The following is a 24,238-nucleotide window of genomic DNA, read 5'->3' as shown; positions in this document are numbered from 1 at the left end:
GTTTATCTGCTACACATTGACTTAGTTAAAGTTGGTGGAAAAAGAAAATGAAAGATAATATAATGGTGGGAAAAGTTTGGGGAAGAAGTAAACGGTTAGTTAAATTTTCAAAGGTTTGAATTTTTGGGGTTTGAAACGTGTAAAAACAGAATGTTGAAGATTAGATGTTTGAAGCAGCTGCAGCAGTTTATAGTATACTATTATTATTACTAGTTTACTACTATTACATACAAGAATATATAAGAGGAGGTCAAACTTCAAAGTGTCGGAATAAAGGTAGGAGGGTTGGTTAGCTGGTTAGTAGTAAAAATTGGCCTTTTCAAACTATTGGATTTGGAATGATATAATCGAAGTGGTACAATCCTAGTACGCATTTGTTAATAAACTTTAGTAATTAAATACTTTTTGTCTCATGAAAATGAATATTGTGGACTTTTCTGCGTTTTATGAGGTCATAGATGACCAATACTAGTGAAATCTTTTTCTATTATTTTAGATGTTGCTAAACATGGGTACATGACTAAGATTATAGATAAACTTCTGATAAATAAGTATACAAAAAGAACTTTTAGCACAAAAACAAAGTATTCCAAAATAAAGGAAAACTCGTTCCCAGCGTAAGTAATTGATTTTTGTACTGAACTTACGCATTTGTGCTGAACTAACTTATTTTCTCGCCATTTTCTAAACAGTGAAATTTTGGCTGTAATTTTTAAGGTTGAACCTGAATCATAAATAATTTGTATATAGTCAAAAACAATACTTCATGAACGTCTTCAAATAATTTGCACGGTAACCTTTTTATCAATGTAATTAAGGAATACCTTATTGCTAAAGCTAAATTAACATCCTATAGAGTCCAGACGTTAATGTCTAATGTGAAAGTTTACCTTTAACGCTTTAAGTGGTATATGATGGATTGCTTTTTTATTGGAAGCGCTATATTTAAATTTCCAGATTTTCATTTTTTTAGGGGAGATTAACAGTTTTCCTAGTATCCTTCAATGAATATCATATGCACCGTATACTAGTATACGAAAGCAAGCTGAGCAAAGCAAGAATAGTAGTGTGGATGGCCAGCCTGGTTGGACATAAATCAACACTTTCTGTTCATCTTTTATGATGCGCGTGAACAAAGAAGAGATGGGTGGAAATATTGATATCATATTGCAAAAATATGCGAGAGATCAAAACCTAAATTACATGAGAAATTGTTAACAAATAAATTAAATTTATATCAACCGTCCTGAAGGAGAGCTCATACCGTGTAACGGTGTAAATGTGACCTAAACATTTTATACAATCTAAGGTGTGACCTAAGCATCTCCACAAGTCCATACAGGCAAACTAGCAAAATTTATGCAATGGACGGTCAAGGAAAAGCACCAGCTCGCGAGTTTGAATTGAATAAAGAATTTGAATTTAGTCAATTTTCTGAATTTGAACAAGTCTCTGATCAATCTGGCACCAAGTCCTTGAATTTGTTGTGCATTGGAAATCTCAACTACTATCTAAACACATCATAAAATGCAACATTAGTTAACATATTTCCCATGATGAAAATAGTTAAAAGAATGTAGTACGTGATTAAAAATAGTAGAAAGATGTTTGGCTGTTTCACCATTTGCATATACACATAGGGATCGATGGACAATTAGACATATCTCTATTATATAAAACGTATGTCCTGCATTTAGGTTTGACAAACTAGCTGCGACGTGATTCCGAAGAAATTCAAGATAATATTAGCTTATGTTGATTGGACTTGGGTCCTCATAAGTCGTGTTGAACAACGATACCTTTCTATGTGTCCGACTCATATCTATGATCTTAGCCAGCACCAAGATCCAGTCAATGCCAATGCTACTTCTATGTTGTATCCACATGTCGCACTCAGAAATCTCTAACATTGTATGGTCACGGTGGATGGTGTACGCGGGAAGCTCATCCTCTCCCGATAAAAAGGTTATAAAGAGTATTTTCACTAGTGAGGAGACTGCATCCCTGCCATCACCTGCAATAAATGCCCATCCAAAATAGAGAACATGAAATGAGTATATTGTCATACTGGCACATTTTCCCCAGGATAATGAAAATAAGCCAACTGACCTGTAACTCTGTAAGGCTGTAAGAGTAGATCATAAGAAGAAAAGAACTGCCGAAGATTCAAATCTCAACACAAGGTTAATCAATATTACGCCTCGCAATTTAACTTTGAGATAGCAAGCGTAGCACTGAGTAAACTGTAAAGCAAAACAATACAAAAAAGCAGATGAAAACAATATTAGAACTAATAAGATGTTTCATTTGATTTAACAACTCTAGAAACCAGATGCAAATGGTAAGCAGCCGGGGAAGTGTTGATACATGAACTCATTTAATTGATAGATAATATCTTTTGCAAATAAATAGCTAATTTCACACACTGGCTTGTGAAACCAGCATAAATGTCGTTGCAAATTGAAGTATAATTAACGAACAAAGCCTGAAGCATGCATCAACATAATCTTTCGATTAAGACTAAGGTCTGAAGCTTACACATGCAGACATGCAATTGGCGCTGGGGTGTCTAGTTGCCGGCTTGTCGCTTAGTCATATAGTCCAGGCTTCTTATATCATCAATCTTCCAATTCTCTCCTCTTATGTTCCAATGTGGAGAAAGATCACAAAGATTCAAGAGGCAATAATGTCTTCACGGAAGTTGAATAGCTTGTAATTCTGAGGAACATGGACAGACTGCCACCACCATCTCATAACAACATGTTGACATCAACATATCTTTCAATCACAGTCCTCCATTAGACTGGACGAAAAGAAGCAAAATACTCTGAGAGTATGATGCGTAACAGTTTCTGCATCAGAGTAGTTCCTAAATCATGAAAGCCATTCCTTAGATTAAAGCATAATTTGCAAGTCAACAAAAAAAGGGTAAACATCTGCGCAGTCTCAACAATCTAAAAGTAGCCCTCCAATCTAAAAAGTGATTTAACAATGAAAGGAACAAATTCATTCATATAAAGATCATACCTGACATGGAAAGCCAAACAAGATGGATCAACGTATGGAAGATATATCCAGAAACATTTTACTACACTGCAGGTAGATGCAAGTGCCCCCCATAGCTTTCACTAGTAGAAGCCTGGCATGTTACAGTCGCATGTCAAATGTTGAAAACTTAAAATATGGCAACAACCAAAACAAAGAATTGATGTCAACGTCTGCACTCTATGAGATCCAAATAAAAACCTAGGTCTATAGTATTACCATTTGGCACCATCCATAGACTTGACCAGCTAAACAAGCTAAAAACTGCTAAAGTTAGCTACTCAGAGAAACTACTACATTATACTAACACAAAAGGCAAAAATGACGTCACCTACTCATTAGAAATATTCGCGCCTAAATCATTTGTGAGATTCTACGAACTAAATTATTCTATTAAAATAAAAACTTTCTTCTTTCAACTAGGAAAGCTCAGATAGTCTTCTTGAACTATATTAAACTATTTTGTTAAGAATTTGGATTGATCATGAAGAATTTAGATTAAAATTTTCAAATTTAATCTATATAAAAAAACATTTTTTCATATACTACCTCTGTTTTTTTTTAGTTGCAACGATTAGACATTTTCTACTCACACTTTATGTCTAATCGTTGCAACTAAAAAAAACAGAGGTATTATAATATATGCAGAGTTAAGCTCAAGCCAAAACCTAGATAGTAGGTTTAGACAATGTGCATGACAAAGGTATACCTGAAGAAAAGGCAATACAGCATCATATACATGTTCAAAGGCCTTCGATTTCAATGTCAACCTGATCCAATACTAAGTGTCATGAGAATATATAACCAGCAAGATTATGAACTCAAAACAGGAAGCAGAATTATTGTGAGGAGGAAACACCTTCAACAACAGCATATTACCACAGTAAGGACGTTCACTGATGCAGCAATATGGCTATCAACTAGTCAGATAGCTTTGTTTTTTCAAGAGTGAAAATTTCAAATTAATGCTTGAATGATGCATGTTACTGGTATTATAAAAACAAGTGCCACAATGGTCCATGCACCTAAGTGGCTGAGACCCAATTACTGGATAAGAAACCTCACTCGCTCAGGTTTTTCACTCTCTCATAGAACTTGTCTAGGCAAGCATGATTGTACAGGTACCAACCATGAAAAGTGTCTCCATGACTGCAAAATTATGATCAACCCAACTTAATTTGACTTAATTTTGAAATATGATGCGAGTATTGAAAAGCCACTACAAACTCCAGAACTAGCACTTTAGCTCAACTGCTTGGCCTGGCTTGCAGAATCAGATCCACAGAATTCCCAAAATAGCAGCGACATGAATCCCAAAGCCACGTGTGCTAAATGTTTATAAAATGTCGTTGACATTCTCTGTAGAAAATATAAGCCAATTACCGAGTCTACCTCAAAACACTCTCCAAGTGGTGTGACAGCAATATAAGGATGGAATATAGGGTTAGAACCCTTCTTTTCCCCTTAATTAAGAGAAGAGCAAGTGTTCTCTCATGGACTAATAAGTTATCGGGAACATAAAGGAAAAACATTAAAACAATCCAGCGTTCTGACAATATCTTCTATGGGGAAATCTACATCAATTTGTGAGAAAATGTCAAAGAACACATAATTTATTATTTAATTAGAACTTAGAAGCCATCAAAACTAGTTCATTACATGCATACCTTTTTAGGAGACGAAAACAAACATAGATTTCCTCAATATCTGCCTCCAACTTCAACTGAATATACTGCCTTAAAAGCTCACATAAGCTATAAAAAGCTTCATTGGCTACATCAGCAGTGATATCATTAAATATCTGGAAACCCGAGAGACAACAATGTAGAATTGAGGACAACAACCCAGTGGACCTTGACCGAAGAAACATCTCAGCGACAATATTCAACATTAAACAATTGCTAACTCTGAACTTATGAACCCAACAAGGAGGATTTCCAACCCAAAAGTTAGTATCTTTAGTGCATTCCATGAATCCAGGACTCTCCTCAGCAGGCCTCATTCCCTGCACTTCCCCAGATATGTTGGGAAGCTCAGGCAAACAATCTGACCTCCGATGCGCGGGAAGTGCCCCAACTACATCTGCTCTCAGTTCCTCCGGCAATTGTTGTAGTATAGACATATCCACTTGGCTTAATGATGAAGGCATTAAGTCGACACTTGCTGACTCTACAACAGAATTGGGGATAATTGCAGTTGCTGCACCAAAAGCAGGCAATGCCTCCATTTCCTGATTCGTGGAACCACCAGCCTACTGACCATAGGGACAAGTCATTAAAAACTAAAACATACATTTCATGTCTTGGTTCAGATTTTAAAATACAATCTTGATATCATGGATGCAGATACATATTTAAACAAGGCTACATTACTCATTTACTCTCTAATCCCATTTAGTGATGTTTTTCTTTTGGACTCTGCGTCTAGGAAAGAATTCAACTTAACAATCATATAGCACCGAATTGTAAAGGACAAAAAACTAACGGAAGCAGACACCACAGCCTATTTAAACTTCATTCAGTAACCAATTTTTTTGTTCCTGTTAATCATTTACCAAACGGGCTTATTTAACTTTCTGACTTTGTTCACTGGGGAAATTGCAGTTTCAATACATCCAAACATAAGGATTGCACTTCCAATACACAAGCAGCCTGGTTAGTGGTCATAAATGGTGATAATGTAATTTAGTGTAAATTTGTAAAGAAATTCTCACGTTAATAACCATGGTAACCGGTCATCAAAAAAACATGGGTTTTCCTTTTTTGAATTTCCATTACCACCCAATACCATATTCGCAAGTGCTAATGTGTAGTAATGAAATACTAAGAAGAAAATAGATATTTTAGGATGAAGTACAGCATTACCATGGGTGATGACATGGGATTTCCTTTACAAACTTACACTATGATGCACCACTACCACCATTTATGACTTCTAACCAACTGGCCATTTAAGCATAAGCCATAATGCATTGCACTTCCACAGATTCAGAATTCTCTTTTCTCCGACAAACTCTCCAAATAAGATTGCACATCATATACGACATAATCATTTTTTGTATTCTCACAATACTTTAGAGGTTATTCTAATGCGGCATAAGATATTCTGGCATTCTGGACACTAAGAATCTAAAATTGTATCATGAAGATATGAAGCGATTAGCAGTGGAAAAGACAGAAAAACAAAAGGTACCTCCCATGTTCAGTGGCAAAATTATCAGCACAAGAAGATTAGTACCCAAAGAATATACGAAAAGAAAAAATGCTACCTTGTCCTTCTCTTTCATATGGTTGCCACCCGAACATTGAGCTTCCCGTCCATAAAGGGATTTACCTTTAGTTTCCTTCACAGACATAGCACAGACATTCTGAAAAGAGGTTTTGACTTTCCTTTTGGAGATGAGATCAGTCAATTTCCCTCCATAAATATCATTAATCTCTGAAAACAACTCGGGAGGGAGGCTCTCAATAACACCCAGATCAAGATCATCCAGTGATGGCAGTGGTGAGTTTGAGCGAGTCTCATGGCACGACGGAATTGGCCTCATCACTGAAGGTCCAACACACTCAAGGTAGGATTGACCTGCATCATATGAGCTCCGATTATGGTTCCTTCAAATTTTAACACCAAACATATTGGCTAAACCCAACATTACATCATAGTGTTGTAGCACGTGCACTGTGATCAGAGTTCAGGAAACAGTAGCACAAGAGACAAGTGCAACAGCATATACTGTTAAACAAATACAGTAGAACTAAGCTCCAGAGTCAATAAGATTGCAAAAAAGTATCAGATCTGGAATCTCTGAGATCCGAGTCCTGAGAAGATGCTGATATATGGTATATCTTCCAAGTTCTAAGAAAGACTAAGGCCCATGGTTGTATGCCTTCCAAGTTCCAAGAAAGACTAAGATTCCATGACTAAATAAATACGAGTCAAGGGTACTCAGAAGATGTAGACATTTAAAAAGCAATATAACAGAACGTCCTAAGTGGCCATGCTCTCTTAAAATGCAAAGCAATTATTAACAACGTGAAGAAAAATAACTGAATGCCTCGGCTTGTAGATGACAAGTTTACCAACCTGTATCACGCAAGTGACACTGTTTACTGGAACTTGTTGAGCCAGATGCAAGCCACAACCTCAAAGAATTTCTCTCATGCCCTTTTAGAAAAGGCAACAATAGACAGTGTCATTAGCATAAAAGTGAAGTAACATACCCATATCCATGTTGATGGCATGCATCAATTGGAGACAAAATTTGCTTACTTACAGACAATGGAAAGCAGAAGATGGAACATATCAGAATGTAAAATAACTGTAAATAAAATAACAAGGTGATCAAACAGACACGTACAAACCTTGCTTCATATTATCATCACTCTCCAGCTTAGTCACCTGCAACCCGATTCCTCGAATATCTTTGACATCTGGAAAGATATAAAAATTATGATAAAGTAGATTTCAGGGCAAATCCAAACTGAATGACGTAGGAGAGAGAAAAAACGAAAAATCAGACAATGAAAAAGCAAAACTACATAAAAACAATCACTTATTGTTTTTCAAACCTCTAAATAACCAATTGGTCTCTCAATGACAAAACTCTTTAAATACAGGAGGACAAAAGAATTGTTTGCTTACCTACAGTTCAAACCTCTGTATATTGCCTTTCCCACTCATCTCTATCGCATAGACAGAGTCCCCAGATATGATACCCACCTCTCACAGAAAATAACAGACATAAAAGGAACCATTGACCTTGCAAACTGCTGAGTTTAAGACTTAAGAAGACAATAACCCAGCTCTATACTGAGCAGAGAGCTACTGTCAGTTGGATCTGGGGTTTGGCCACCCCAACAAAAATAACCATTAATGGTACGCATCGACTACATAATTCATGTCATAATGCTACCCTAACAAAATTCATAAGAGCTGGAACACCAAATTAGAACTTGAAACACCAAAGTCATAATTCAATCCATACGATATAAATTTGCTTCAATATTTTTGGTATCATTAGAACGGGGAACGAATCAGCAAATTGCAAATTTTAGACAGCACATACTCTTAAATTATTATCCCCTAGTAGCTGCCAATATTTATCATTGCAACAAAAACTTAAAAGAGCACAAATACAAGCTGACCTATGTGAAATGATCCATATAACCGCATTGTTATCCTTTGAAGAATGTCCACATCATCAGTAGCAACAGGAACCTGAAATTCATATATTCACTCCATCAATGACCAAAATTTTTCTAGAGCAAAATTGAAATTTTTTTATATGCACATACTGTCATAGAGTGACTGAGATTTTCACAATCTCCACACCCCATGTATTTTGCAGGCTCCTTTGCATCTTTTCTACGCTTCTTAATCTGAAAATCGGGAAGACACATAAAGACATAAAATGACCGGAGCTCAAGTTGGCAGAGATTATCAACGCCTCCAAATAACAAACAAACAAGAAGTTGAAAGTGAACTGAGCACTGGATATCTCCAACTTGAACATGTAAAAACGCCAAATCATGTGAAAGGAACAGGCAATTTTGTAAAAAGCATTAATACTAAGGAAAGCAAGAAAGAGTCTGCACCTTTAGTGTAAAAGTACGCCCTTGTAAACCACACCCCTGCAAGCGTAAAGAAACCTCCTTGCACAGGCTCGAAAGAAAGTGTTCGCTCTGTAAAGCACGAAAAGTTATTTCTTAAAACATATTCAAGGGCAAAGGGAACTCTACATTGAACTCATATAAAGAAGTAAAGAGCTAAGAACTGACATCTCTTATATCCTTGAAGCGCACACCCCAGTTTACTTCAGCACCAACTGACTTGCTTTCCTGGGATGATATTCAAGTCAAAATAAACAAATCCTCAATTGAAACCAATATCACACTTATATGTCAAGAGAAATGGTCCGCAAACCCATATAGACATTGGTAAAAGCACACATCAAAAGTAATCCCAATTCGTCGAACATCTTCTACCCAATCTTCTTCTCTGATCTATAATTTTTGTACTATTTAATATTTATGACCAGTAAAATACATTGATGAGTACAATGTGTTCTATGAGTAAATTTAAACTGTCCGACAGCAATGGGTAATAAATGATTAAGCAAAATCCATAAGAACCTACAATAATTTTAAAATAATATGTCAAATAATCAAAATAAGAAACTAAGCAAAATTTAACACTGCCGCGACGATTTACAAAACTACTTATGCTTCAGTGCGACTTTCCAGCATAAGAAAAAGGCATCAAAACAACAATCACCTAAGTCATAAGAGGTAGGGAGTCATCCAAACAAAAAAACCACTTATACGTGAACTACAAGGCTGAGTTTGATCTTCCGGACACTTCTAGAAATGACTAAGGATATTCTAGCTTATATACTGCATTTCTACTTTATCCATTGTAAATGTGCCTAGCCAAATAAAACCAATCATGAAAAACACGTCCAGATCTCTATGATTGAAAAGATAATGGCCCTATTTGCACATAGAGTTCAGAGTTTAGCTGTTAGAGTTTGGAGTTTGACTTTTTTTTCAACAAATTTGACAACTTTTTATTATAAGTGTGTTTGGTAACAATTAACTGATTGCTAAAAGCTTATTGCCATTTGTTTATTTGCAATGGCATTTATAGACATTTTAAGACATATGTGTAACATTATTATTAGTGGCGAAAAATTCATTGAACATTCTTTTACCTAATCCTCTAAAGGAAAAACCTCCTACTAGGAGCTTTTTCATTTTAAGAGTTTTTATTCCAAAATTCGCATTAAAACTCTCTTTTACCAAACACCCCTTTTAGAGCTTTTGACTAGTCAAAACTCTAAAAGTGATCCAAAACTCTATTTTTGCTCAAAAACTCTAATTGACAAACACCCCGAATAAAGCACTCCTTCCCAGTGCACCGCAGCAACTTCAAAAGAGAAAAATGTGGTTGCCCTTCTCATTTAGTCTTCTCTGACATGTTTCCAGATTTTGATATATTAACAATAATATTATTTTTTCAAAAATAAAAAAGAGATTTTGCAACAGAAAGCAAAAGTATAAAACCAAATAATTCTGTCCCAAGAAAGTCTCTAACCACCTCATCAGCAATCACTAATGGAAGTCAAGTTCTGCCAAACCTGAATGACTCCAACTAGCCGGTTATCAACACCTCTGCAGTAATTCCACAACATTTCACCAGTTTTTGTTCCAAAGTCCCTTTGTAAAGCCTCCTGCAGTTTCAAATAAACCAAACCATAAAAAGGGTTACATTTCATAAGTTAAGAGCCAACTCCATTCTCAGATAAAAGAAACTCTAGTAAACATTTGACATCAGAGAGAGCAAAGGGGCAAATATGAGAACCAATATTTACTAAATAGACAACAGCATACACGAAGTTATTAATGCTTAGCACTAAATATTAGACCTTGGAAAACATTTGTAGCTGGCCACAGGTCTGAACTCCTTTCTTTTTCAGCTTCTGCTCCAAAACATATCCAATACCTGGAAGTGTCTTTATAGGGAGATCTAGCAGGAACTCATCCACCTGTAAGGCAAAATTTATAATCATCAATTATGTTTCAGAATCTTTTTACATTTGGTAAGATATATTTCATTAATGCCCTATCTCAGAGACCTAACACAACTTACCCCAAATCCCCCTTAACAAGGTTTGATCCCATTACCTAAGTCATGGGATATCAGGTAACTCCCAACTGAGTTACCCCTCAACATAAAGATTCAGAAAATTAACTACAAAGAGCAATTACTCTGAGAAAAGAAAGAAATGTGCATAAGACAATGAAGAGAAACCTGAGCCAACTTACAAAACCTGCATATCTGATCAAATAAAGCCCAGGCTTTACTTAATCAACAAAGAAAAAAAAAAACGCCAGGGAGAAGTGGACAACCCGGGGGAGGGGGAAGAACACTGTGCACAAGACAGCAAATAGAAAACTGAGCATAGCTTACACTCTGATCAGATAAAGCCCAAGCTTACCAAGCTCAAACAAGCTAGATCAGAATTTGAGCCAAGCTGCAGTTCAGGTCTCTGGCTTGAATTTAAACCTTAAATATTTGGTCCCTCTAATAGTTTAAAATAGAGTAATTACAACTTACGGAAAGCAGAAAATCAAATCTATCGTCATGATCAAGCAATTTTAAGTTGAGCTCAGTCTTAACTCTTACTTAGGCGAGATGGACTTGACTAGCACAAAGCTCATATAAAGCCCTAGGCATGCAACTACGTGATATTTTCTCCAAAAAAATCAGCTATATTCAACTCTAAGGAATACCTTCTCTGGAGGAATGTAGCATTGACCATCTGGTTTGGCATTTCTAGTGGCAAGACGAGCCATAAGCATATTGGCACCAATCCCTGCACTAGCTGTGCAACCTGTGCTTTCCAGGATTTCTTTTCTTATTTCTGAAACTAAAATCTCAGGATCTGTCACATCTGAACCAGTGATATCCAGGAATGCTTCATCACAACTTACTGCCTGCATGTAAACAAATTTGCTGTCAAAGAATACTGGCAGAGTGACATTAGAGAAAAATGGTAAAGGATATTTTTACATATACCTGCACTTTATCGCAGTGTTTATGCAAGATGTTGTAAAATTGGTCAGCAACCTGCCACAACAACAGAAGCATCATGTAACTCCAGGTAAACCAAATGTATCGGGACTTCTCTAATGCAGAATCATATGCTCCATGGTACCTCCTCATAAGCTTCAAAATTGTAAGGTACAATTACGAGATGGGGACAACGAGCCTTTGCATCTCTGACAAACATTCCAGCTTTCACCCCTATTCCAATAAATGTATTACTAATCGAATAAAAAATATATATATAGAGACTGTATCAAAACCAGGATGCTAACTGCAATAAGGATCCCATAACAACCATAATCTCGAGCAGGATAGTTGGCGGAAGAAATTTCAGCAGTTCCTCTAGGACTATCAGAATGGCACACTGCTACAGGCTTGTCCATCAAATCTGGACGGTTCCGGATAACAACAGCTACAAAAAAACAGTCCTGCGACCGCAAATGCATCAAGAGGGTCAATTAGTGGGAAAATGGGAACTGGGGGCCCTGGGGAAGGGGGAACACATTTACATTTTTGCTTTTGTGAGACTTGCCATATTACATTTGAGAGGATAATAGTTAACAAAATATAACAAAAAGCCTTTGATATTAGGAGTGCTGATAAGAGATTAGGTGGTCGGGAAGAAATTCTAGCAGAAAAGATTCAAAATCCACAAGTACCATGTCCATATGGATGATAGTAGCTTTCTGGGAAGTAGAGGTGGCATCAACTTCAGAGGTTGTATGTTTGATTTTGTTGGTAAGGCAGGCAAATTGTTTACGATACCGATTCCTCCAAGTTCCTATGAAGTGCAACCTTGAATTCTGATATCCAAAGAAAGGACAGGCAGTTCAAATATTAATAAAAATAACCCCGTACAATCTTATTGTTTTTGGGTGGTGGGCAGCCAAGTTTTTCTAATAAATTCATTGCTGCAGAGACATTAAGGAATTGTTCAGATGGAATTTATGATGAGAATGAGAAAAAGTTCAAAGATCAAGTAAAACTGCCTCACGAGTCATCATAATATGCAGTAAAATGTAGCCACAACTAACGCACCCAGAAGCTATGTAACCTTAGTTGCAGAGGGAAATTTTAGTGGACCTCTGATCTGCTACAGTACAGAATGCGCCTAATTCACCATAGATTTAAAAAAAAAAAAACAAGACAGTTTGATGACCCATTTTCCAGGTGACTTAATCCCAAATGTTTACTCAACTCTAAAGGAACTAGCACATCAGGACGCTTGCTTTAGATAAACCAAAATCAGATAACAAAAGAGGACAACGGAAAGTCGGAAACAGATAATTATTCAATTTCACTTACAAGGATCAAAGCCTTGACAGATCATTCATGCTTTCAACAATGGGATTGTTCTATTTTATAATGCAGCAGCAACTCTAAAAGAACACAAACTCTAGCCCCACCTAACCATCCAGCCACTCAACTCAAGAGACAGAAAATAAAGGCGAAAGAGGACAGGAAGACATGTGTCACATTATCAGTATTCATACCTTAAAATAGTTTTCAACAAAATTTGGGTCCTCAATGGTTGAATGACGATGACTGGAAGGTTCTGAAACATGTAAACCAGATGATTCTCTGGTAGAGCTTTTACATGATTCATGAGTATCAGAAGAAGCTGAAGGTCTAAGAGGACTAAGCTCAACTTCTTCTTTAGAGGTGACTGATTTCCCAAGTTCTCCGGACTTTTTCGAGAAATAGTCACATCCCTCAATATCATGATTGGTTAGTTGGAAGAATTCTTCATCTCTAAAAGTTTGTTCCACAGTATTCTCTGTATTCATTTGCTTACATCCCTTGCCACTTTGCCTAGGACATTCTGACAATTCATCCAAGTCGGAAGAGGCATGATCAAGAAACACGCTATCCCTGACTTCTGAACCTTCTGCTTCTGCTATCAATATACTGGTTAAATCAGATGCGAAGCCTTGACTGACAGGGTCATGTTTCATAGCAAAGAAAGCAGACAACTTTGGCTGATTACTTGCTTCATTGGCCAGCTGATCAAGTTGGTATGGAACCCCTGGAGAAAATTTTAAATGAATATAATCAAGGGCATATACTGCACAAAATTTCCTTAGACCAGATTATTTTCAAAAATAAAGAAGTCTGGGAGGCTGAAAGTCATTCATAGTTATTGGCTATTGCAAGGAAGGACTATCATTTGCTAGATTGCGTAAATTTTCGGAATGTTAGGGAGCTTCCACAGCATCCATGACCCCAGCCAGCTGTCTACTTAAGTTTTACAAAGGCTAAATTCAGTAAAGTGGTAAAAAAGGATAAGAAAAAACTGGCGCCTCTACAATAAAAATATATAAGATGTCTCGTCTTCTCCCCTTCGCATAAGAAAGTTCTAAAACCTGTCAATGAGGGGATTCACCAGGATCCACCTTTCATTTAACTCTAGCACAAAATTAGTCCTAGCTACGAAATATACAAAGAACATGTGAGCTTTTTAAATATGATGCACTAACTTTATATAGTTATCTTTGCACTCTATTCTCCGCTCTCTTCATAAGTGAGAATTTGTTGTGAAAGAAGAATACAATATCTCATAACTTTCTCCAATTGTAGAGCACATTAAATAAACAATAGGAAAAAATAAGGCATTGACGAAGATTACAGCTCCCTCACTACCATTGTAATAGCTCTAAATTGATCCCTTTTTTTCATTCTGGTTCCCAAGACAAATTTAGTAATCCTATCAGTCTGGTCCTGCTACTACATCATTTATGCACCACTCCCGACCCTTACTCATTGTATTTCCTTATTAAGTGCATACACAATATGGACATAAAATGGGGCGGATCATATACAAGATTCTTCAGCCCATGGATTCTCTTCCAATAAGCTACATTTCTTGACTTTTCCCCTTTCCAAAGCCTTTGTGTTTCGTGGCAAAGGAATATGGGGGTATTGAGTCATTTAATTTATGTAATTTGACATAAACACTAACTGCAGGGAGGGGATATAATACAAGATAAGGAAAATACACCATTTTGAATTTAATTCAAAAAATGTCATAGAATTTATTGCATGATTAGGATGAGCAGATGAATTACAGCTCAACACTTTGCCAGCTGCCACACAATCTACCACCCAGGTGGGTTTCACCACAGGTAGTCCAGCGCTGAAAGACCTGAACAACTAGCAGTCAAACCACATTCCAAAAAAACCTGCAGTGTTTTATTATGAATATGGAAAAGATTTTGAAAAAAGAAAAAAGGAAACCTGAAATTCTTGATTTTACTATCCGGTAGGTTACTGCAAATTATATGAGTGACACGATGCCTCGAAAAGTAATTCTCAAAGCGTCCACCATGCTTCAACATGTATGCCCGGAGCTCCTACAATGATTTTTTGTCAGGGTTAATCATAAGCAGTACAAGTGTATAACTAATCAGTGCATGCACCAACAATATCATGATCTCATATTTTCTTTTCAATGAATTGCAAAACCAATAATACAACGAATGAGAGTAATTAGTAAGAAACTCGAAACAATAGGCCACAGCAGTTTTACACTACCCAATTTTTCTTCCCAGTATTTCAATACTTATTAAGTAGAAAATTGCCAAGCACAAGAAAATTCAAGGCAAAGTTTTAACAAACCTGGTTAGAAGGAATGGTAAAACCATCAACAAAAATAGACACACCCTGAAATATGGGTTTAGCAGAATCAGAACCATTATAAGAAGAATTTGAAGCTTCTGCTTCAAACTGATCATGAAGCTTTTTGTTCTTCACAGCCATATAACTGCACAAGACAGTGAACTCATCTTCATACAGATTCCCCATATTAATTAAAATCAATCACCATCAACCACATGAACTTCACATGTTGCAACTTGAGCATCCAATACACGTAAATTAATGCATTTCTGGACCAAAATCGAAGCCAAATTCAACTAATTTGACAAAAACATAACCGGCAACTCAGGGACTGGCCAAATCAAATAATAATTGGCATTTAGCCATAAAATTTCCGTACTAATAGACATTAAGCGCCAGTAACTGTAAAAAGTTTCAAAAATAAAGCAATATGAGCATATAATCGACAAACTTTTGCATTTCTGAACGATAATTGAAGCAAAATTCAACTAATTTGACCGAAACTGCGAAACATAAAAGACCGGCAACTCAGTGAAACTGATCAATTCAATTAATAATCAACATTCAGCCACAAAAAATACATGTACCAATCGATATTAAGCATCGCTAACTGAAACAACTTCACAAATTACAGCCTGAACATGTAATCGACATAAATATTTGCGCTTCTGAACGAAAATCGAAGCGAAATTCAACTAATTTGACCGAAACATAAAAAAACCGGCAACTCAGTGAAACTGATCAATTCAATTAATAATCAACATATATCCACAAAAAATACCCGTACTAATCGATAATAAGCATCGCTAACTGCAACGACTTTGCAAAATACAATCTAAGCATGTAATCGACATAATTTTGTGCGTTTCTGAGCGAAAATTGAAGCGAAATTCAACTAATTTGACGGAAAAATGAAGTAATACCTGCCAAAATCAGAAAATGGGGCACTGCGAAAAGAAGAGCGAGAAGAGGAGAGAGAATTAGCTCCCCAAGCTACACCTAGGGTTTTCTGATTCGTCTTCTTCTTCTTGTTACTGCTTTTGTTGTTAGTGTTATTTGATGAATGCGAATTGAAACTTCTCTTGGAATTTCCCGAACGATTTGAATCATAACTCATTTTTGTCGCAAATTTATGTAAGTAAAAGAGAGAAATGAAGAAGAAGATTGTAAAAACAATAAATAAGGGGAGAAAAAAAGCGAGGGATTTGTTGAAGGTTTGCAGACACAAAAAGCTTGTAATGAAAGCTTTCAGATGAAAGAGAGTGTTGGAGAAACTAGAAAGTATGGAAATTTTCCAAAGGTGAAGCGGCAAATATGAATTCCGCTATTATTTATAAGAGCGCCTGATTTCTGAATAGGCTCTTTGATAACCATTGCGTCATATTTAAGTTTCATAACAACTTATATGGACTTGGACCTAATGTTATTTCAGGTGATTTATGATAAAAAATCACTATATACAAAATATATAAAAGATAAATAAGATATAAATTATGAAGTTTGACTGTAAAAAAAATTTACTACTCCCTCCGTTTCCTTTTAATGGTTACACTTTGATATTTTATACTATTCATAAATTTCACTTTGACCATCATTTGTATACGCAGATAAAAATATAATCATATGGGATCTTGTTAGATTCATCATAACATGTATTTTTATTAATATATACTTTTTATAATTTTTACAAATACATGTCTTAAAATGAAAACAATTTATGAATTCATAACAAAATTTCACATCATTTGAGTTAATAAATGCTTGATTCAAATTTTTATTTCTATTTTAAGCTTCTTATACATAGCCCTCAGGGGTATGTATATCATTTTCCTTTTTTCAAAACAAAAAAAACAGTCACTATGTCAGATAGTAAATGTGTAACTTAAGATTTAAAAAGGTTACTGAATGAAAAAAAAAAAGACATTATGTTAAATAAGTGGTTTTGGTCCACAATAATATTATTGTGGACCAGGTCCACGCAAGACTAACTCGTGCACGTAGAGAGATGATACACATACACTCGGTGTATGTGGACCACACATACACTTGATGTATTTGTTACTACTAAAATGAGTACCTTTTGTATGTGTTACTACAAAACCAACTTTGATCATTAACATTCTTTTAACGAGACATGGTATATTACGTACTAAGAAAATGAAATATTAATTTAGAAATTGTAACAACAACCGACATGATAATATGTCGTTACTTCTATCACAAATATATTAAAAGGCGTGCGAAAGAAAGCTTATGTGCCACGTGACACTCTCCTCAGATTTCTAATGCAAATGTTTTATGTTTATGTGCACTCCTCAGTCCTCACTTCTAAAAAAAAGTTTAAGTGCAAGGTATCGAACATTTAACCTTTGAAATGAAAAGTTAGAGTTTTACCATCAATACACTATGACTTTGTTGTTTAATGTTTCAAATAAAATATGATAAACTCTTGTAATAATTGTAGCTAACTAAAAAGACTTAACAAGTATATACTACCTCCGTATTTTTTTAATTGTTACATTGTTGTATGCACAATAATTTATACAATGTCACTTTCAAGCTTTTTGGAGTGTACTTTTTAATCAATTTAATGTAATATAATGAGAAAAGTGAACTGTAGTATCTTTGGGTGGAAAAATAGAAGTTACTTTATGGTGGGCCAAGTACCCTAGATAAGGAAAATGTGGCAAGTAAAAAAAAAATACAATCATTTAAAGAAAATGTAGCAATTAAAAAAAAAAAGGGAGTACATCTTTAGCACTCTTATTACGTAACTTAAAGATTGATGTCATATTCTCTTACCACAATTCCTTTTAAGGTTGTTTTCAAACTCAAAGCTAACACATAGTCACTGGATTTTAGGGCATGGCAGAAACATATATTTCTGGCATGATGATTGGCTTAGAATTGGTCCCTTACGTAGCTGGGTCCAGGGGCCCCTGAGTGTTGAGGAAAGCATTAGGAAAGTCAATAGCATAATCTCAATAGACCAATGGGATCTCTCAACGCTATCAATTACCTTATCCAGTTGCATCGTTAGTCGTATCCTCAATATGCCTACCCCTCTTCAAAACTCTTCGGAGGATCTGCTTACATCAAAATTTACAGACCATAAAGGCTTTATGCTAAAGCCTGTCTATGACTCTTTACTCCACCAGGCCCAGGATAGTGAAGATCTGACTTGGATCTGGAAATGGCCAACCGAACCCAAAGTTAATTTCTTCATGTGGTTACTGTGGCGCGACCGAATCCCACACAAACACCTTCTTGCCACGAGGGGAATGATTCGGGATCAATCGTGTCCTAGGTGTAAAGAACAGGTTGAGTATGGTGCTCATATTATCAGGGATTGTACGAAAGGACGGGAGATTTGGGGAACCCCTGGAATGCCAGTGTCCCACAAGGTCGACTTTAAAGAGCGGATCCATGAACATATGACCTCGAATGAGTCTTTTCGAGATCTTCCTTGGAAATGTGTTTTCCCCTATGTATGTCATGAGATTTGGAAGGATAGAATTAAATGTGTGTTCCAGGGGCGGGACACCCCTCCGATTACAGTTTTGTGTGCTCGTGCCACGGGCCTAGCTCAGGGTAGCCAATAGTATGAGGAAAAATAGCATGGTCCAAATAATCCATATGGACTTTGCCCATCCTCAGGACTACCTTATGATTCATGTTGATGCTTCGTTTGTTGGTCTGTTGGACGTAGCTGGGCTTGGAAGGGTGGTTCGGGATGGTCATGGCAACTGGGTTATGGGCTTGGGGAAAAAGATTTACACTAACAATTCTCTTACAGCTAAACTTCTTGCGATCTTGGAGGCCCTGTACCTTGTGGAGGCCCAAAACCTCCATAAGGCTATTATATATTTTGACTGTAAACTTGCCATTGAGCTTCTTCAAATAGGTCATTGTGATTTATATGTCGATATCATCAATACGTGCAGGTTGTGCCTTACAAAGCACCCGGAGACTCTGATTAAGTACTGCAATCGCAAGTTCAACCAAGTGGCTGACAACATCGTCAAGGAGTTTAGGATCGGAAATGACGAATGTGTTGTAACTAGGACCTTTCCCAACCCCCCTAGTTATTGTTTTGAACAATTATTATCGGATTGTAAAACTTTTAAGTTTAATATTTAAGTAATGAAGGGCTTTGTTTACAAAAAAAAAAAAAAAAAACTCAAAGCTTTCAAATGTTTTTTAATTATCACATCGTGACGTGAATTTTTTAATTTCTTAATGGATAAAAAATACGAAAAGTAGCAAAATAAACTATGAAATATAAATAATAACATATTTGTTTATTGTAACTAACTCGAGGCATCGCCAGGGGAAAAAAAACTAGTTTAATTCAAAAAGAATCAGCAAAAGTTGAAAATTAAATTTGACGTAACTAACAATGACTTTACCCCCAAACGCACATTTTTTTGGGATCTGAGTCTCATCTTGTACTTGCTCAATGTGGTGAATGTTTCTTTGAGGTCATCCAACTTCTGATAAATTAAAAATTTCTACTGCACCTGCTGGTTGCCGATGAACCTATCTTGGTATATTCCATGGAAAACTTCGTAGCAGATGTATCTATTGCTATGTACCTTTCACAAGTTTAAAGTAGCTACATAAAAGTTCCAACTAGTGAACTAACTATCCTTTGGCTGCCAAAACATTTACCCCTTTCGTTAAGCAAAAGAAGACAATTACCGCTTCTGCTTTATGTGCAGGAGAAAATTTACATTTCTTCTTCATGTACTTAAGTAGTTAAGTTCATTCACAAAATACGTAGGATAACTACTACTATTATACTTGAAGATTTTGTATTATCCTGATGACCCTGATGATCTTATTGTAGCAGATGACCAGAAATCAGCACCGTTGCTATTTGCGACATGGAACATGGATTCCATCGGAATTAAGCATAGCCCCCTGCTCCTTAACCCCTCTGTTGAATTCGCTTTTGCATTTGCTCCGCCCTCGTCCTACAACAGTATAAGTGAATTACGACAGCGGTCCATTTAATTTACGGTGGTCGATACAACACATTGCAAAGTTCGACAGAAGTGATCTACATTACCCTATTATTTCTTTCAAATTTGCAATATGTTACATGTATGCTTCACATCCAATACAATGCTTATTCAAAGACAATAAAGAAGAGAAACCCCTCAATAAAGTCCATTCCGTCTTATGTATCTACAATAATCAACATAAATTATTGATATGTAAAGCTTCAACTCTTCCAAGTCATTCGATCTAAAACCACATAATCATTGAAGGAGTTCGTATGTAATAATTCGTATCTTTCGTCCCATTTTCAGCCTAATTTCAGGTGCTAGATAAGTCATTTTAAAGTTTCCACAACATAGTACATTGAAGTCTTTTCGCATTCAAAGTTTCCACAATGCAACATAGTACATTGAAGTCTTTTCGCATTCTCAAAAACATATATCTATACAAATATATTAAAAAGCGTGCGAAAACAAGATAATGTGCCACGTGGCGCTCTCCCTAAGGAGTTTTAGTTCATGTAATCTATGATTCCAAGACCTCAAGTACATATACTAAAGTGCTAACCACTTAGCTAAGTTTTATTTTAGTGTTATTATCATAAAGTATTATATTAATAAATGAAGTTTTTTCTTACCCGAGGCATAGCCCGGGCCTAATAACTAGTTTTACTACTAAATTTAATATAATATAAATTATAAATTTAATATTTTGAAAATACAGATACTAACCACTAAACATTGAATGGATTCATACTTGTATAATTCAAAAGTAAGCTATTTGACTTATATTGACTTCTTTAAAAAGTATATATACATACACACACGTTATGATATGTCCTAATAAAAACTTTGAATGAGTTCCTTCCGGTTATAAAAGTGCGTTCTTTTCACTCTTAAAACAAATAACTATTTAGATAAGGAATTCAGATAAGTTCTGATAAGTCCAATAATAAGGACTAGATTAGTTTGGTTTATAAATTATAATTTAATTATCTAGATTCCAATGTGAAAGAAGTCACTCATGCTCCCCCCATAGTGTACTTCCAAATACTCCTGCACAATCACAATATGTAGACCAGGAAAAAAGAAAGCTAGCACAAGTCAAAACATGACTCCATGACTCCAATCACACAACCAGATTAGGTGAAAAAAGACAATACTAGCAACAAAAACAAAGGGAATGGTGCCAATTCAATGAAACAAACGATCAATAATAGTGGTTCCTTTCAAAATCAACATTCCTCTCATCATACTCATGGCATTGAATTAACATACAAGGGATTATCACTTATCAGTTTGGGTACTTACAGGAATGGATTGTTGAGCAGATGGCGAAGGCGGCAAGCGCTTCAAATAAGGTGTAGAAAGCACTTTAACCTGGTCATGTAGGAACCTTATGTAACCTATTGCTTCATGTAACACAGAAGCTGTATCCGTCTGAAATACAAGAACGAAAAATAAACATCAACCCATTTTTAACCTATTGCATTAAACCATAAAACTGTGCTTAATATCATGACTTACAAAGTTACGAGTAAGGGTGTGTTCTCCTCAAATTATTTTCCGATAACAAGTAAAATTAAGTTGAACATACAAGACCCTAGTTCTATATAACGTACCCATATGAAAACATCATTTATACTTCCTCCCTTTCATATTACTCGCTACACTTCTTAATTCACGGACTCCTAGATAGACAATTTTTAAAAAGAAAAGCAAGCCATGTGAGAGGAAAGAGATAAAAGAGAGTTTATTGCCTAAAAAAAAAGTGTAGTAAGTAATGTGAAATTTTCTACCATGAATAGTGTAGCGAGTATTATAAAACAGAGGAAGTATTTCCAACACATGTATTCTCCACATGCAATTATGTTCCAAGAATACGTTGTTACCAATTATATTATCTTATATTTTCAAAATTAGCAAAAATGCAACACAGAGATAAAAAACAATAAAGGAAAAACCTTGCCATAGGGAGATACAAGCTGCTGCAATACACTGATCCTTTCACCAAGTTTCTCTCTCCTCCCCTAAAAACATCAACAAAACATACATTTCCAACTAATTTAGTAATTTTATTCATCCTAAAAACAAAAATAAAACTAAAAATGAGATGAAATTGTAATAAAAGTAATAATCATGAGCATGCATGCAAAAGCTGAAACCTTTGCATGCCCAGGTACAGAAGTAGTAACAATGGTGGACCCCATTTCTGGTTTATTCTTCTTCATCATCCCATTCTTCTGTTTCTGCCCGTTTCCTGACCCATGCCCGGATTCTTTACCCGACCCATTTCTCCTCTTCTGCAACCCAAAAAACAAAAGGAATTTAATTAATAAACTCCATTAAAACTATACTCATAAAATTCATAAATAAAATTTTAGAAAGAGAAAGAGAAACTAACATTGGAGTTAGAAACAGTAATTTTATCATTTACAGTAGAAAGTGTAACTTTAGGGGTAATTTTGGAGTTAAAATCACCAAAACAGAGCATTTTTGGTGTATTACAAGAAAACAGAGGAGAATGTAAACATAAAGTTTTATCTTCAACATCATCAGATGATAATAATAGCCTAGAAAAACTCCCTCCTGGAAGTTGAATTTCTCCATCAAATCTTCCTTTTTCACCCATTATTATTACTTTAGTGCTCTTATTATTATTATTATTTACTAAACTAACTAAAAAAAAGAGCACAAAAGTAGGAGGAGAATTATCTAGGAGTAAAAAAAGGAAGGTTCTATAAATTCTAGTGAATGTTGTTTGGATATAATTTTTCTCTCTCCTATGTTTTTAACTCTACAGAGGAAGGATGGAGAGGAGAGAGAAAAAGGGTAAATTTCCGAGGTGGTGATGGTGGTGTTGTGTATGGGAATATTAAGCAGTCAAAGTGTGAAGAAAACAGGTTTTAACAAAAAAAAGCTAAGCCCAAGAAAGTTATGGTTTAGTGGTTCTAAGCCTAAATTAGGAAACAGAAGTAAAAACAAAATTAATTTTGGTACGAGTATTGTTGTTGTTGCTAATATATTACCGTTTTGCTACAATCGAGTAGAGGGAGTTTGGTAGTGGTGTCAGAAACAGATCTGACCGCTGGGTCAACCTGATTCTGACCTGACTTGAACTTGGTTCGACCTGTGAGGGTCAGTCTTCAAACCTGACCGAAACCTGACCTGGAATTACCCAAACCTGATCGGCACCCGGCAAAATTATATCCTGACCTGTTCAGACAGACCTGCTTTCAAACCCGAACCCGACCGTACTCAACCAGATAATACTAAAATTCAATTTTTTTTTATATCTACAAAATCAAAAAAATATGTTAATTGAAAAATGCTTACATTTAATAATTAATTAAATAAAAAATTAAATTACATTTAATTTAAGGATTAAACTTTAAATATCATGTACTTATTTATATTTTTATTTTCATTAATATTTACTTGTGCATATTGCTCTCTTGTTTTGATTTAACATATATTATCTATGTATTATCTATGTTTTATCAAAAAAAAAAATGTCACATGTATATACATGTTCAGTTAACATTGGAATTCTTTTTTCTGTTTCACCACTTTATTTTTTTATGCGTTTCTACTTTAAGTTTTTATGCATTTCTTTTAAATTTAAAGTTTAACAGTCCAAATATTAGAAATTCCAAACAATTGAATAACCGGATAGGGTGAACTAAATGAAGAATAGATGAGTAGTGAGAATCGCAATTTCAATTTCTTTCAATAATGGTACCACTGATATCAAACTTGGAATACAAAATACAAAATGGTAACCCATTTTTATCATATGAGGAAGATCGTTTTCGACTAATTTTCCAAAAAAAAAAAAGTAAGGTTGCAGAAAAGAGAAGAAAATGGCGAACAACTAAAAATGGTGAAAGAACAATCAGATCTTGAACTCAACCTTCTTCGATATGGTCTTACTAATATTCGTACTGCTACTACCAGACTAGCCAAAA

At 35.4% G+C, this 24,238-nt stretch overlaps 2 protein-coding genes across 9 annotated transcripts; both read right to left on the bottom strand.

Moving 5' to 3' along the window:
* Window positions 1–1,211: 1,211 nt before the first annotated feature.
* LOC104904934 (DNA repair protein REV1) lies at window positions 1,212–16,622 on the bottom strand. 8 transcript variants are annotated; one of them, XM_010693355.4, is made up of 26 exons: window positions 16,191–16,616; window positions 15,268–15,412; window positions 14,887–15,002; window positions 14,718–14,794; window positions 13,146–13,678; window positions 12,312–12,455; window positions 11,948–12,080; window positions 11,762–11,850; window positions 11,623–11,673; window positions 11,337–11,540; window positions 10,469–10,588; window positions 10,181–10,273; window positions 8,823–8,882; window positions 8,640–8,726; window positions 8,340–8,423; window positions 8,190–8,262; window positions 7,407–7,475; window positions 7,129–7,209; window positions 6,314–6,627; window positions 4,713–5,296; window positions 3,755–3,815; window positions 3,028–3,139; window positions 2,539–2,869; window positions 2,110–2,243; window positions 1,800–2,014; window positions 1,212–1,511 (listed from the first exon to the last, which is right to left on the bottom strand). In XM_010693355.4, exons 1-22 carry the CDS (start codon window positions 16,382–16,384, stop codon window positions 3,089–3,091), a joined length of 3,363 nt encoding a protein of 1,120 aa, XP_010691657.1. In that variant the 5' UTR covers window positions 16,385–16,616; the 3' UTR covers window positions 1,212–1,511; window positions 1,800–2,014; window positions 2,110–2,243; window positions 2,539–2,869; window positions 3,028–3,088. The 8 variants fall into 8 exon arrangements, with proteins under 8 accessions (XP_010691657.1, XP_019107067.1, XP_019107068.1 ...); XM_019251522.3 differs by lacking the exon at window positions 1,212–1,511 and having other exon boundaries at window positions 1,524–2,014; XM_019251523.3 differs by lacking the exon at window positions 1,212–1,511 and having other exon boundaries at window positions 1,524–2,014; window positions 2,539–2,852.
* Window positions 16,623–19,819: 3,197 nt separating this feature from the next.
* On the bottom strand, window positions 19,820–23,279 carry LOC104904933 (transcription factor bHLH113). The gene is made up of 5 exons (XM_010693353.4): window positions 22,675–23,279; window positions 22,436–22,573; window positions 22,235–22,300; window positions 21,582–21,710; window positions 19,820–20,243 (listed from the first exon to the last, which is right to left on the bottom strand). Exons 1-5 carry the CDS (start codon window positions 22,900–22,902, stop codon window positions 20,085–20,087), a joined length of 720 nt encoding a protein of 239 aa, XP_010691655.1. The 5' UTR covers window positions 22,903–23,279; the 3' UTR covers window positions 19,820–20,084.
* Window positions 23,280–24,238: the final 959 nt, after the last annotated feature.

This window comes from Beta vulgaris, chromosome 9, assembly GCF_026745355.1.
Source record: "Beta vulgaris subsp. vulgaris cultivar EL10 chromosome 9, EL10.2, whole genome shotgun sequence".
NCBI lineage: Eukaryota > Viridiplantae > Streptophyta > Magnoliopsida > Caryophyllales > Amaranthaceae > Beta > Beta vulgaris.
Note: the sequence above shows the minus strand (reverse complement) of the source record. Positions and strands in the feature narration are given on the sequence as shown.

Bases quoted from the DNA above. Each gene is read 5' to 3' on its own strand.
- LOC104904934 (XM_010693355.4), bottom strand. From the start codon at position 16,384: ATGAGTTATGATTCAAATCGTTCGGGAAATTCCAAGAGAAGTTTCAAT. The intron at 15,413-16,190 runs GTATTACTTCAT...TGTCTTGTGCAG, and splicing joins CCATTTTCTGATTTTGGCAG to TTATATGGCTGTGAAGAACA. The intron at 7,210-7,406 runs GTTTGTACGTGT...CTTTTCTAAAAG, and splicing joins TGATGATAATATGAAGCAAG to GGCATGAGAGAAATTCTTTG.
- LOC104904933 (XM_010693353.4), bottom strand. From the start codon at position 22,902: ATGGGTGAAAAAGGAAGATTTGATGGAGAAATTCAACTTCCAGGAGGG. The intron at 22,574-22,674 runs GTTAGTTTCTCT...TTTGGGTTGCAG, and splicing joins TTACTGTTTCTAACTCCAAT to AAGAGGAGAAATGGGTCGGG. The intron at 21,711-22,234 runs GTTTTTCCTTTA...CTTGTATTTCAG, and splicing joins TTGTATCTCCCTATGGCAAG to ACGGATACAGCTTCTGTGTT.